The following is a 16079-nucleotide window of genomic DNA, read 5'->3' as shown; positions in this document are numbered from 1 at the left end:
TGACTACCCTTGATAAAGCCACGCTTATTCCCGAAACATCAATTCTCCTACTCCTCGGATGCTGCCTGACTGGCTGACTGACCTGCTGTGCTTTTCCAACACCACACTTTTCGACTCTGACTCTCCAGCATCTGCAGTCCTCACTTTCTCCTTGACAAAGCCATGCTGACCCAGCCCTATTTCCCATTCACATACTCCACAATCTCATCCTTAATAACGGACCCTAAAATCTTACCAGCAACTGAGATCAAGCTAAAACGTCTGTAATTTTCTGTCTTCTGTCTTCTGCCTCCTTCTCTTCTTAAACAGAGATATTACATTAGCCATTTTCCAGTCATCTCGGATCCTCTCTAACTCCAGTGACTTCATGTTATCTGTAGTCAATGTTGAGGATACTCAGGCACCTGTATACCACTGTGCTGCCAGCTCTGCTGGGTCTGTCTTTTTGGTGGGACAGGACATAACCAGGGGATGGTGACAGTGCTGTCTGGGATATTGTCTGTAAGATAGGATTCTATGAGTATGACTTTGTCAGACTGTGACAGAGCTCTCTCAATTTTGGCACTAGCCCCCAGATACTAGTAAGAAAGACTTTGCAGGACTGAAAGTTTTGAGTTTCCTGTTGACTTTGCTGCTGCCTAAGTCATCACCAGTGGTCTGTCTGGTTTCATTTCTTTATTTACACTCTTTAGCAGTTTGATACTACCGAGTGACTTGCTTTTAACTAGCGAGCTTTTATTGAATTCATCATTTACCATAGTGAGTCTCAAACTCATATTCCTAAAACATTAGGCTGGGAATCTGGATTACTAACCCAGTGACATTATAATACGCCAACACCTCCCCATTCCTTTCACCATTCCTTCAATATCTACATAGAACATAGAACGGTACACGACAGTACAGGCCCTTCAGCCCACAATGCCAAGCATTTATCTTAATCTAAAATCAACCAAACCTACACACCCCTCTATTTGCTGCAATCCATGTGCTTGTCCAACAGTCACTTAAATGTCCCTAATGTCTCTGACTCTACAACCACCGCTGGCAGTGCATTCCACACACCCACCACTCTCTGTGTAAAGAACCTACCTCTGACATCTCCCTTGTACCTTCCTCCAATCATCTTAAAGTTATGACCTCTCGTGACAGCCATTTCTGCCCTGGGGAAAAGTCTCTGGCTATCCACTCTGTCTATGCTTCTCATTACCTTGTACCCCTCTATCAAGTCACCTCTCTTCCTTCTCTCCAGTGTGAAAAGCCCGAACTCACTCAACCTCTCTTCACAAGACATACCCTCCAATCCAGGCAGCATGCTGGTAGACCTCCTCTGCACATCTTCCTATAATGAGGCGCCCAGAACTGGACACAATAGTCCAAGTGTGGTCTAACCAGGGTTTTACAGAGCTGCAGCAAAAACTCATGGCTCTTACACTCAATCCCCCTGTTAGTGAAAGCCAAAACACCACATGCCTTCTTAACAACCCTATCAACTTGGGCGGCAACCTTGAGGGATCCATATACATGGACCCCAAGTTCCCACTGTTCCTCCACACTGCCAAGAATCCTGTCTTTAATCCTATTCCTGTAGTAACCTTGGATGTATCTGGTCCAGCCCTGGGGACTTATCCATCATGATTTTCCCAGAATATCCAGCACATCCACTTTCTTAATATCCATCTGTTCAAGCTTATTAACCTAGGCCATGCTGTTCTCACTATCAACAAGTTCCCTCTCTCTAGTGAATACTGAAGCAAAAAACTCATTTAGGGCCTCCCCTACCTCATCAGAGTCCAGACACAAGTTCCGTCCACTATCCCTGATCAGCCCTACCCTCTGTCTGATGTCGAGGGCAAAATCCTTGAATACCCTCCCTAACAGTGTTGTGGTATCCCTGTACCAAATGGACTGCAGTGATTCAAGAAGTCAGCTCACTGCCCTCCCACTTTTAAATATTTGAATATCTGAACTCCTAATTGTCACTGCACCGTCACACCTTTTGAAGTTTATTATTTGATATCTGCTCCATCTCCTTATTCCTCTACCAAAATGTACCAGCTATATACTACCTGTCCTGCCCAAACTCCAAACCAGTCAATAATCTCCTGAAATGAAAGCAACAAATGCTGGAGATTACAGCAGGTAAGACAGCATCTGTGGAGACAGAGCAAGCTAAGGTTTCAAATCCAGATGACTCACAACGTGAACTTGCTCTTTCTCCATGGATGCTGTCTGACCTTCTGTGATCTTCTCCAACATTTGTTATTTTCAATACAGATTCCAGCATCTGCAGTAACATGCTCCTACATTGAGAATTATCTCCTCAAAACTTGCACATAGTTATAAACACTCCTTGTTTTCGTCCTGTCTATGTTACAGTTATCGGTTGCTGGTCATTCTGAACAAGTACCATCTCAGTAGGAAACCTGGCTTGATCCATCATATGTCTATTTTTTGCAGTTGGTTAAGGTTGTAGTTAGTCACTGAAACTAAAGCCCCTGGAGATGGTTAAGAGTGAACCACATGGCTGAGTCTGGAGTCACATGTAGACCTGGCCAAGTAAGCAGAGCAGATAAGTGCAGTATAGAAGAGTCACACTGACAGAACCGATTTCCAACAATGCCTGTGCAGCTTTATATAAACCCTCACCAGTTCAGCAATAACAGACTCAGTAAGCAGCCCGCTCCCCTTTGGCCCCGAGTAAACAAACATCCGAACATCCTTTAAATTGTTGCTTTTTGTTTCACTCTGACATTGTGCTGAATCTGAGCTTTTTTACTTGAAGGACAAACTGTCTCTTTAGATTCTCTATTTTAGTCACTGTATATTTCCAGTTTTGTTTTGCTTCTAGATTTCATTTTAAATGTTTTCTTTATCTCAATTTTCGGAAGTTCCTTTTGGTTTGTGAAGCCTGATATTCATTCTGTAACATGCAGCAACATGTCCTTTCTATATATTAATTTACACATGATGATCGTGTATTTTACCCTCAGTCAACATTTGTACTCTGTGACAGTACAGTTAACCACCAGAAACCGTGTCACTATCAATTTGTGCATTAATAATTATTTATAATTTTGTTCACCTAGTCAAAATATCACAATGTGAGCAACTTAATCCTGAATTCAGTGGGGAGGTTAGAATTGGGGGAGGGTATGGATCGGGTCAGGGGCACTTTGATGAGAGCAGCTGTTTTCTGTCTGTCTTTCTCTCCACAGTTGCTCTGTGTCAGGACACTAATATTTCAGTCCGCCTTTTCTCTCTCCTCAGCACATGTGCCGTCAGTCAATTGGTTTTCCGAGAGTCTGCTCGTCAGCTGTCAGTTAATTGGCATCACAGAGACAGCAGATCCCACGGAGCAGCTCCAACTCACTTTGTTTCTGTGGCGCTTTCTGTCGTATGCTCTAATGTTCTGTCTCTCTATTGCTGGGATGAGGACGGAGAACTCCATTATTCTCACAACAGTAGTGGCACTCATTCAGGTATATGCTGTATGTGCGCTTAATTGTGTATTGGGGAGTATGTGTATTGAGGAATATGTGCCATAGAGTGTATGTCTGTGTTTCCCCAATACCCTCTATGCTCACTGACTTACATAGGCTCCTGGTCATGCAATGTCTTAAATATTAACATTCTCATCCTTGTCTTCAGACCCCTCCATGATCTCTCCCTCCCTATCTCTGCTTTCTCCTCCGAGTTACTGCGCTCCTCATTCGGGTCTTTTGAGCAGTCCCAATTTTAATTGCCCCACAACTGATGACCCTGCCTTTGGCTGCCTCAGTTCAAACCTGTGTAATTCCCTTCCTAAACCTTTCTGCTTCACTTTTTTCCTTTAGACACTCCTTAAAACCTCTACTTACTTGACTCAGATTTTTGGTCATCTGACCGAACATCTTATGTGGCTCACTGTCATGTTTTGTTTTATATTACATCTGCAATTGCATTTACATTTTTCACTATGTTAATGTGCAATGTAAATAGAAGTTGCTAGATGTGTGTGTACACACGCTTTGGGGGAATGTGGGTGTTTTCAGGATGGAGGGTGTTGAGGGGCAGGTGCTCTATCGGGAGCAGGCTTAGTTTAGATGACACAGACCGGCATGTCTCTTGGGTGTGCCTGTGGTAGGAAGGGTTGCATGTGGTGTATATGAACTTGCATCAGAATATGTTGCTAGAGTTCCTTGTAGAGTTTTTAATTATGATGATCAATCTATACCAACATATTTTATCTGTTCACGTCTTTGTTGAGTGGAAAATACTTTTGTACAATATTGCAAAATGGGAGATGGCCAGTCTGGTATTTTTCCATCTCTCCACAATTTTATTTCAGTTGCCATCAGTGAAACCAATAATCGAGAGATTCCTTTAGAGATGCTTTCAGGACACGGAAAATGTAATATATTGAAGAAAGGTCAGACTACTGAAGATATGAAAGTGAGAGGCCATGATCTCACTCTTTGTTACACAGCCCTGACAACATTCCAGTGATAGTACTGATGTCTTGTGCTCCAGAATTTGCTGTTTCCCCAGCCAAGCTGCTCAAATTTAGCTACAACACTAGTGTCTGCACCTATCTGGATGCATCACAGCTTGGTATGGCAACTGGTCTATCAGACAAACTCGCCTGCTTTTCATTGACTCTGTCTACACTCTGTCTTGGGAAAGCAGCCATATTATCAGAGACCTCACCCACCCCAATTTTATTCTCTTCCAACATCTTTCATTGGAAAGAACACATAAAAGTTTGAAAATATGTGCCACTTTATTGGTCAGTGCATTGAATATAGAAGTTGGGAGGTAATGTTATGGCTGTACAGGACATTGGTTAGGCCACTTTGGAATACAGTGTTCAATTCTGGTCTCCTTGCTATAGGAAAGATATTGTTAAACTTTAAACGGTGCAGAAAAGATTTATAAAAATGTTGCCGGATTGGAGGGTTTGAGCTATAGGGAGAGGCTCAATAGGGTGGGGCTATTTTCCCTGGAGCATTGGAGGTTATGGGGTGACCTTATCAAGGTTTATAAAATCATGAGAGGTATGGATAGGGTGAATAGCTAAGGTCTATTTCTCAGGATAGGCAAGATAGGGGAGTCAACAACTAGAGGGCAGAGGTGTAAGGTGAGAGAGTAAAGATATAAAAGGACCTGAGGGGGAACTTTTTCATGCAGAGGGTGATGCGTGTACGAAATGAGCTGTCAGCGGAAGTGGTGGAGGCTGGTACAATTACATCATTTAAAAGGCATCAGGATGGGTATATGAATAGGAAAGGTTTAGAAGGATATGGGCCAAATGCTGGCAAATGGGACTAGATTAATTTAGGATATCTGGTTGACATGAATGAATTGAACCATGTTGTACAATTCTATGATAACAGATCTAAGAACAGCTTCTTCCCTGTTGTTATTAGACTTATTAGAGGTAATCTTTCTCTGCACCTTCTCTGTAGCTGTAACACTATATCCTGCATTCTGTTCTATTACCCTGATGTACTAATGTAAAGTATGATTTGTCTGGTTAGCACATAAAATAATACTTTTCACTGTATCTCAGTACATGAGACAATCATAGATCACGTCAAATCTCTCAGGCATGTCCTGGACACAAAAAAGGACAAATCCAACACAGCCAATTACTGCCCTGTCAGTCTCCTCTCAATCATGGTAAAATGACGAAAAGTCAATGGTGCTCTCAAGCAGCACCTGCTAAGCAATAACCTGCCCTGTGACACCCAGTTTGGGCTCTGCCAGCACCACTCAGCTTCTGATATTCGTTCAAACATGGACAAAGGAGCTGAATTCCAGAGGTGAGGTGAGGGTGACCAGCCCTTCACATCAGGGCTGCATGAAGTGTAACATCAATGACCTGTTACAAAATCGGAATCAGTAGGTATCAGGGACAAACTTTCCATTGGTTGGAGTCATACCTGGCACATAGAAGGTGATTGTGGCTGTTGGAGGTCAGCCATTTCAACGCTAGGATATCTCTGCAAGTCCACAGGGTAGTGTCCTAGGTCCAACCATCTTCAACCATCAATAATCTTTCCTCCATCATAAGATCACAAGTGGGGATGTGCAAACATTAGCGAGCAATTTTCAGCAAAATTCCCAATTCCTCAGATATTAAATCAGTTCATGTCCAAATGCAGCAAGACCTGACCAATATCCAGGTTTGGGCTTGCAAGTGGTAAGTAACATTTGTGCCACAGAACTGCCAGGCAATAACCATCTCCTTCGAGAGAATCTAACCATCACCTCTTAATATTAATGGCATTGCCATCACTGAATCCCCCACTATCAACATCCTGAGGGTTACCATTGACCAGAAACTCAACTGGATTAGTGGTGCTGGAAGAGCATAGCAGTTCAGGCAGCATCCAAGGAGCAGCGAAATCGATGTTTCGGACAAAAGCTTTTCATCAGGAATAAAGCCTAGCCATGTAAGTTCTATGGCTATAAGAGCAGGTTAGATGTGAGTATCTCACCTTATGACTCCTCAAAACCTGTCCATCATCTACATGGCACAAGTCAGGAATGTGATCGAAGATTCCCCACTTGCCTAGATAAGCTAGCTCCAACAAACCTCAAGGCCTTGTCATCATTCAGGTTTGACTAGTACTACAACCTCAACATTCAGTCCCCCAACCACCAATGCTCAACAGCAGCTGTGTGTACCATCTACAAGAAGTACTACAGACATTTCTACAGTAGCTTCCAACTAGAAGAAGGGCAGCAGATATCTGGAAATACTATCCACTGCAAATTCCCCTCCAAGCCACACATCATTCCTGACTTGGAAATATATAGCAGTTGTAGTATTTGTAACGAGATCAGCCCGGTGGACCTCATAGAATACGAGTTCCCTGATTGAGGCCGTTAATCTGCTCCAATCAGGGAGTCCTGGCTGACAGATTAAAAACAGGAGTATCAGACGCCCTGTTTGCATTGAGAGCTGGATCAGGGTGAAGGACTCTCCATGTGTAAATAAAGGGTGACTTGATTACGGGATATCAGCCTCTGTGGAGTATTTCAGCTATTTCCTTCAGTGTAGTTGGGTCAAAATCCTGACCTCCCTCCCTTAGGGCATTGTGGGTCTACATGCAGCACATGGACTCCAATGTTTTAAGAAGAAAGCTCATAATCACCTTCTTAATATTAATTGGGGATGAGCAATAAAATCTGGGACAGCCAGCAACACCGAAGTCCAATAATGAAAAGAAAATGTAGGGAGAGTTGGACTGTTGGATTCCTTTGTATCATTGCAGCCAAGAATAAGAGAAGATATGATGTTGCAAATGGTCGTTGCTATCCTGTAACATGATAATCCCTATCTCTAGAATCTCCTCTAATCCTGGGGCTGATGCATCCCAATCCTAACCACTCCACCATTGGCTGCTACACATCTTGAAAGACTTCTTAAAACCTATTTCTTAGACCAAATGTTTAGCCATCTGAAACAAAAGCAAAAATTGCTGGAAAAACTCAGCTAGCATCATCTGTGGAAAGAAAGCAGAGTAAACATTTCAGGTCCAGTGATCCACCTTTAGAAACTGGTTTTTGTTTTTGTTTCTGATTTCCAGCATCTATAGTTCTTTGCTTTTTTGTTTAGTCATCTGCTCTGAATATCTCTTTATATAGCTTGCTGTAATGTTTTGTTCTATAATGCCCCTGTGAAACACGGTGGCATGTTTCATTGTGTTAAATATGCGATATGAATGTAAGGTACTGGTTGTTGTTGCTGAACTTGGTTGATTTATTCATGTTTGCTTTCTTTGGCCACTGGTGCTGAGACTTAATGGGTGCTTGATTTGTCTCAGGTGTGAATTGGGCTGAAAACATGATCTTTTGCAAACATGGGGCTGTTTGAGCATAATCAATACCTTACAATGGTCCCTGTCCTCCCAGCTCAATCCAACTGAATTTAATTGATTCCTTTAGACCCACGCCCCCATGGTATCCAATCACTTGCACTAAATTTATCTTCTCAACACTCCTAACTCCCCAGCACAACATCACTTTATTAGAAAAAGTGAGGTTTACCCAGTGCCAAACAACTGACTCTGGCAGTGAAGGGCAGTGGTAAGGGTTGGCGATGAGGCATATTAGTGAAGGACAGCAATAATGAGTGCCAGTGAGGCTAGGCCATAAAGCAGACATGCGAGGGGCAACAGTGATGGGCAGCATTGAGGATTGCTGATGAATAATACCAATGAGTAGCATCAGTGAGGAATGTCAGTGAGGGTAGAAATGAGGGGTGTTAGTGAATAGTGTTGGTGAGTGTTGCTGGTGAGGAATGCTAATGAAGTACACTGGTGAAGAGTGCCAATGAGGGTTAGCAGCGAGTAGTGCCAATGTTGGATGCTAGTAAGACTGGCCAGTGAGGGGCAACAGTGAGAGCCAGTGTTGAGGGGTACTGGTGAGGGCAGCCATGTCAGTGCCATTGAGGGGCAATGGTGAGGGCAGCAATGCGGAATGTCAATGAGCACTGCCATTGAATGATGAAGATGAGGAGTCTGTCTACTGCTGTACTATTACAGTCTCCGCAGAGCCTCCAGTTTTGAGTGAAATGTTTAAATTTGAAGCTGTGTGAGGAAACAGCAGATACAGACCCGAGCTTTGCTCAAGGTAGAAACCCAACACTGAGTCTTTTGCAGAGGGTTAAATATTCTCAAACTTGATTGGAGTTAAGCAGGTTAAATTGTGAGAGCAGACTGCATAAGTACTTAGACATCTGTTTTGTTAGTTCCATCATCCATACTAAACTGACATCTTTTTCTCAATCTGAGAATCATGCCCAACGTGATTGATGGGGCGCTTGCCAGTGATCTCCCCATTTCCCACATTTCTGCTCTCCCCTCTTCCTCTTCCTCCCAGTACTGCATTGGGGATCCATCTTGTCCTCACTGGAGTAGTGCACTGGAAGACGGGTCCCATATTTCTGGAGTCATCAGAAATGAGAAAAGATTTAGAACCTCCATCAAATGGATTGCAATGGTTCAAGAACAAGCTCACCATCATCTTATAGAATCAAACAGTACAGAAGAGGTCCTTTGGCTCATCAAGTCTCTCAAGGGCAACTCAGGATGGACAATAAGCCCATCCAGCCAGAGATGCTCAGATCCAATGAATAACTTAAAAAGGCCCCATTTCTCCAGAGGGAACAGTCTGTAATCTCTTTTCATAATTATAGCTTCCCATTCTTGGTACCATCCTGATGAATCTGGAAAGGTAATTCCTTATGGCTTGACTATCATTTTTTACAAAGGAGCCATGTGGTTAAAGGGGATAATGGTACTGTACCATAGGATGCACTGTATGGAATGCTTGAGACACCTGGTGGAATGTCAAATTTGAAATGCCAGCATTATGCAAGTGAAATGTCATTTCACACCAGATTGACTTCAATAACTGAGGACAGCCTACACATGACTGGAGTAGTCAACATTGAAGTCTCCACAGCACAGTACAGAAATGTGAAGAACTACATCTTCAGATTGCCATTGCAGCAAGGAGCATGTCCAGTAGCCTGTCCATAAATAAATGGTGACCTATGATGCCAGTGTAACCAAAAATGCCTTGCTGAAATAGCACTGTGCTCCCAAATCAAAACTCATAAGGACGAGCAGCAGGTGAGAATCACAAATAATGTAAAACTAAAGAATGGGACCTAGATCTGCACTCAGTCTCTAACTGTACCCTAACCAATGTTTTATAAAATTTATTATTGCAAATGTACTCCACAGGATGTGCTCTATTGTACCTTTTACGACCTTTAGCTCCCAGTACTCAAACTTTCAGAGACTTTGATATTTGAACAGCTAGGTCTTTGTTCATGTATGATCACCCAACTGACAGGCAGTGACAGACTTGAGGATTTTTGCTCAAGTAAACAGAAGTGGAAATAATTTGCTTGAGAACTGAAGGTACCATGGGATAGGACAGGAGGAGGAATGGTATGTGTGGTTTCCTGGATTATTCCTCATTGCTATGATTCATTATTTCTCTGCACTACTGTCACTTCTAACACTAGAATATAGTCTTTCCCTCTTGGAAAATCTCTGCCTTTATTAAATAGATTATACTGTCTCACAAACTGCTGACTACATAAACTAAGAGTGTGGAGTTTGTACTCCAGACCTTATCATTGGCAGGAGATTCTGATTCTTCTGAATCTTTTCACAACAGCAAAATACTATCGCCATATTCCATGCACTGATTTGGTTGGGAATGAGTAACTTTCCTGCAAGACTTCTGGAATGCTTAGAACAATTTTAATTTCAGTGGATATTGCTGAAAAGAGAGATCTACTCCTAGAGAGTTTATGGCAAAAGAGGAAATTCTTGGCCCATCATTTCTGTCACAATCAAAACTGAGCCCCAGCCTAATCACACTTTCCAGCACTTGGTCCCACATTGGTGGTATGACACATCATGTGCATATCAAGAGATCTTTTAAATTATGACACAACCCTCTAGGATGATGCCCTGGAAATCAAACACCATATTCCCAGAGTCATCAGAAATGAGAAAAAATTTAGTAAAACTGTCCAAAATACCCATTTCCCTGACTGATGAACTCAAGTTAAAAGAAGACATCCATCAGGTTTCTATAAGGGTGTTTTATTCCTCCTTCAGTAGGGGATTTGCAGGAAAACTGAATGCAAAATAGCTGGCTGCTATTAGAGACTTTCTGGTATCTCTACATGACAGAGAGGGAGAGAGAGAAAGACTAGGTGGTTTTCTGCTCGACTGACCCCACACAAGCCAAGATCCTGGTCAGGAGCCAAACAGAACGGTGTAGTCAAGCAGTTTTCCCTTACTTCAGAACCCGACGGCTCCATAGTGTCTGTTTTGCTCTCACCTTTCCAGGAAAACTCATCATTGAACACAACTCACAATGTGCTCCAGTAAACATGATTTTTAAAATTGTAACTATCTCTTTACACAGTCTCCTTGGTTTAAAGCAATATCTTCCTTTATTCAAGTTCACAGTCTAAAAACAAAGGCAAAAAAAAGGTGATTTTTACAGTGTGTCGAGGGTTTCTGCTTTCAGGTAGTGTGTTCTGGACCCTAATCACCATCCCAGGAGATAAAGAAATTTCCTCATCTCCCCTTTTAATCAATGATCCCTAGTCAGTGACCCTTCTAAATAGGTCATTCCCATCCACTCTATGTAAGCTACTCACCACCTTGTTTACCTTAATCGAATCTTTCATCACCCTCCTTAGTTACAAGAAGAACAAGCCCGGCCTATCCAATCTTAATTTATAGTTGCATTTTTCCAGTCCTTGCAACATCACTGTAAATCTGTTCTGCACCCTCTCTAGTGTGATTCCTTCCTTTTTATAGTAAGGTCCCACAGGGAACTGTAGACAGTACTCAAATGTGGCCAAATTAGAACATAGAACATAGAACATTACAGCACAGTACAGGCCTTTCGGCCCTCGATGTTGCGCCGCCCTGTCATACTAATCTGAAGCCCATCCCACTATTCCATGTACGTCCATATGCCTGTCCAATGACGACTTAAATGCACTTAAACTTGGCGAATCTACTACCGATGCAGGCAAAGCATTCCATACCCTCACTACTCTCTGAGTAAAGAAACTACCTCTGACATCTGTCTTATACCTATCTCCCCTCACTTTAAATTAGTGATTTATATAGCTCCAGTGAAACCTCCCAGCACTTGTATATTTTGGCTCATAAAGGAAAGTAGAATCATAGAACATTTAGGAGGCTGTTTGACTTATCATGTCTGTACTGGCTCCCAAAAGACCTACCAAGCTCATCCCATTCTTCAGCCCCATCTCTGGAGCCCTCTAACTTCAACACTTTCAAATTTATATTTAGCTCTCTTTTGCAACCACCTCTGGAATCACCTCCACCACTCTCCTAGGCTTCATATTCCAGATCCTAACAACTTGCTGAGTAAAGAAGTTGCTCCTCACCTCCCTCCTAGCTCTTTTGCTGACAATCTTGAAATTGTGACCCCTAGTTAGTGACATACCAACTACTGGAAATAGAGTATCCTTCTTTACCCTGTCAAAATTGTTCATAATTTTCAACACCTCAATAAACTCACTTCTTAATCTTCTCTAGTCCAAGGGGAATAAGCCTTTAATCTTTCTTTATATCTAAAATTCCTCATTCTAATTCTAGTAAATCTCCTTTGAAAACTCTGCAGGCGTTTCAACGTTCTTCCTTAAATAAGGTGCCCAGAACTGAGCATAATACTGCAAATGTGGCCTGACCAATGATTTGTCGTGGTGGAGCATCATTTCCTTGCTTTTACACTCTAAGCCTGTATCTATAAATCCAAGGATCAGATAAACCACCTTAACAACTGTTTCAACTTGCATGGCCACCTTCAGAGGATGAGGTCCCTCTGCTCCTGTACTCCTCCAGACATTGTACCATTGAAAGTATTCCACATGCTTTCTTAACCATTTATCAATCTGTCCTACTATCATCACAGAGAGATCAGCAGTGGTCCTCAACCTCCCAGGAAATCCAGAAAATACACAAAACATTAACATATTCTTTAGTTTACAGAAGTATGTATGAATACAAATACAAATGTGTATGAATTTATATCACTTCTAACAAACATAAATCAGCCACATTGCAAGCTTGACTGATGATCTTAAACTGGTTGTTAATGGAGTTATTAGCACGTTCTGAATTTTTCATCAAATGCTGCTCATTCTGGGAATCATATCTAACAATAGACATTCTGTTTTGGATTTTGCAAATGCAGGTTGGTTGAATACAATGCGCACTTTTCCTATTAAGAACATCAAAAAGAACATGATGTTTGGTTTCATCAGCTACTTGCTGGGCTGTTGCTGCCTCGATGTGGAAGAGTACAGAACATAATCAACCTATCCATGGTTGTAATATCCAAACTAAACCATCTCTTGTCATGTGTGTTTCTATGATTGAGCAGCTCTGGCTGAATGATCCTGAATGTGTGAAAAACTAGCAACCAGTTTAATAGAATAATTCAGGTTCATAACATGGTTAATTTATATTTGCTGGAATCAACATATGTTCAACACAGGGACCCAATATCTGTAAGCTAAAGGAATGCTTCTGGTTCTTATGTTCTTACTTGCTTCTAGTTCTTATGAATATTTTAAAGCTGTGTGCACTTTTTGAAATATTCCTTCAAGTATTTGAAGCCCTTCATTCCCCCATTGCTTCGTCCATAGCAACATCTCTGCCAATCAGAGTCAACTTGCCAACCAATCAGTACCCTTTCCTCCAATAATATAAATTGTTGTGATTATTTGGAATTTGACATTCTTGTGTTTGTTCTGATCCATGTACAATGAAAGGCTTTAGCAACATTTCTCTCTTTTTAGTAATATTCAAATTCTGTACAATCAGCCAATTGCTTATATTGTTTTCTTTGTTCTCAGTTATAGATTGTTGGTTCCTCAAATATTGCTAATTTTCTGACCTACCACTAATAAGTTCAGTATTATGTACAGTTTTCTATCAATTAGTTTTCCAAGACTGGTTCATCCTTCAGATTAAGGTGAAGAATCCCCTCTATTGTCTTTTACTAAAATTAGGCAAATACTTTGCAGTGGGGTTGTATGACATGCAATACAAACACTGTGCATGAATCTTTCAAGGGAGGGGCAGGAGATCAATCTGTGACAGCTGCTGTCTTGTATTTCTTAGTGTGGAATTCGGCATGAAATTCTTATATTACAGCCTGTGGGAGGTGGCCCGATTCCTCGTCTAAAAATACTGACTCTGATCAAAATAAGTCATCTTAAATTAAATTTAAATCATTTATTAGTGCTTCATGTTCAGAAAAATATTGCTCCTATTTCTAGTGAGTGTTAAACTCCCTCCTGTACATTGTCGAATTTCCCCAGTATTGAAACATGTCACTGACTGGCTTCACAGCTCTCGTAGTATCCCATATTTACCACAGCCACCTCCTAGATTGACAGAGTTCTGCTTCAACCTTCACCTTAGATTTAAAAATATTTAAACGTAATAAAATTACATGAGTAGCAACTTAGTTTTATATAACCCCTTCAACTTAGTAAAGGTGGAGAAATGCAGGGTTATAGGGTTGGGGGGGTGAGTCTGAACCTCTTTGGAGAGTCGGTGAGGACTAGTTGGGCCGAATGGCTTGTTTCCCCGCTGTAGGGATTCTACAAGCATTTGATACTGAAACCTACAAGGAGGTATTCAATCATATCACCAAAACCATGATCAAAAAATAGGTTTTAAGGAACATCTTAAAGAAGGAAGTGAAGAAGAAAGCTGAAAAGATGTAGGGTAGGAATTCCAGAGATTGAGACGATGGCGGGACAAGTGAAGGGACATTTGCAGATGGTGGAGTGATGGAAATTGGGGAAATACAAGAGCATTTGATGTCACTTCCATGAAGCTCCCAGGGATATTTTACTTTACTAAAGATGCTATATAAATGCAGTTCACCAACTTGTCCAAGGAGCATGGGGGACTCAAAAGACTTGTAGCAAAGAGGACCATACAGATAGAGGACTTGACCAGAAGAAATTGGAAAACAAATTGGAGAAATTTGAAAACTGGAAAAACTGTGGGTTCTGTAAATCTGAAACAAAAACAGAAATTGCTGGAAAAGCTCAGCAGGTCTGCCAGCCTCTGGAGAGAAATCAAAGTGAACACTTCAGGTCGAGTGACCCTTCTTCAGATGATAGCTCGGAAAATGTCTGTTTATATGCAGAAGATGGGGTGGGTGGTTGAGGGGGTCAGGAGTAAATGATACATGGGGATGAAGGTCAAAGAGAGAGAACAGTTGGGTAGACAAAGGAGTGGCTAACAATTTGGCTAGAAGGGTGAATAGCTGCTAATAGGGACGGTTCATGGCTAACAACGGGACTAACAGTACCCATTACTAGTTATTCACCCTTCTAACCAGATCGTTATCCACTCTGAGATAGTGAGAACTGCAGATGCAGGATGTCAGAGTCAGTAAATGTTGAGCAGGTCAGATAGCATTAAAGGAGCAGGAAACTCAACGTTTTGAGTCAGGACCCTTCATCAGGACTGGGGAGGGAAAGGGAGCTCAGAAATAAATAGAGGGAGGTGTATGGGGCTGTGGGAAAAGTAGTTGGATGGTGATAGGTGGATACAGGTGGGGGGGGATTGTGATTGGTAAGTGGGAAGGGTGGAGCAGATAGGTGACAAGGAAGATGGGCAGGTTAGGTCAGGTCAAAGGAGCGGGGAGGAGAGGGAGGGCTGGATATGGGTTGATGTTGGGGGTGGGGAGATTTTGACTGAACCTGGTGCACTCGATATTGAGGCCATTGGGCTGTCAACTCCTGAGGTGGAATACAACATGTTGTTTCTCCTGTTTGAGTGTGGCCTCATTTTGACAGTGGAGGAGGCCCAGGATGGACATGCCCACTCCTTTTTCTGCCTAACTGTTCTCCTCTTTCTTTGGGATCCATCCCCAACTCTCATTTACTGCTTACCCCCTCACCCCCACCTTCTGCATGTAAACTGACATTTTCCTAGTTACCATCAGTTCTGAGGAAGGATCACTCGACACGAAATGTTAAATCTGATTTGTCTCCACAGATGCCTCCAGACCTCAATTTCTGTTTTTGTTGGAGAAATTTGAAATTTGGTCATTTTTGGGCTAGGAGTTGATAGAGTTCAAGCAGGAGGATGCCATTTGCCCAATAAGCCCAGGAATGATGGGTGCACGGGATTTGGCACAACAAAGAATTGAAGTTTTCTTTAATTCATTATGGAACATCAGTGCCTCTGGCTAGCCAGCATTTCCTGCCCATCTCTAGCTGCACTTGAAAAGGTGGTGGTGAGCTGCCTTGGTCAACCACTGCGGTCCATATGTTTCTGGTAGACCCACAATGCTCTGAGGGAAGGAACATGAGGATTTTGACCTAGCAACATGAAATAACAAGATGGTGAGTTGCTTTGAGAAGAATTTGTAGGTGAAGGTGTTCCCATTTATCTGCTGCCTTTGTCCTTTTGGATGGAAGTGGGTTTGGAAGGTGCTGTTCAAGGATATTTGGTGAATTTCTGCAGCACATCGTGCAATTAGTATAT

The 16079-nt window shown here is 42.1% G+C and overlaps 1 protein-coding gene across 3 annotated transcripts in view; it reads left to right on the top strand.

The window, feature by feature from the left end:
- Positions 1-3356: 3356 nt before the first annotated feature.
- cdh15 (cadherin 15, type 1, M-cadherin (myotubule)) overlaps positions 3357-16079 on the top strand; it is a 108890-nt gene continuing 96167 nt past the window's right edge. For all 3 annotated transcript variants that reach the window (XM_043706474.2, XM_087995647.1, XM_087995646.1), the window contains exon 1: positions 3357-3482. In XM_043706474.2, the coding sequence (XP_043562409.2) occupies positions 3408-3482 (75 nt within the window). In that variant the 5' untranslated portion in view covers positions 3357-3407. The remainder of the gene's footprint in view (positions 3483-16079) is intronic.

Source organism: Chiloscyllium plagiosum, unplaced genomic scaffold (genome assembly GCF_037043375.1).
Source record: "Chiloscyllium plagiosum isolate Xiang-an unplaced genomic scaffold, Cpla_swu_hap1 HiC_scaffold_17, whole genome shotgun sequence".
Classification (NCBI taxonomy): domain Eukaryota; kingdom Metazoa; phylum Chordata; class Chondrichthyes; order Orectolobiformes; family Hemiscylliidae; genus Chiloscyllium; species Chiloscyllium plagiosum.
Note: the sequence above shows the minus strand (reverse complement) of the source record. Positions and strands in the feature narration are given on the sequence as shown.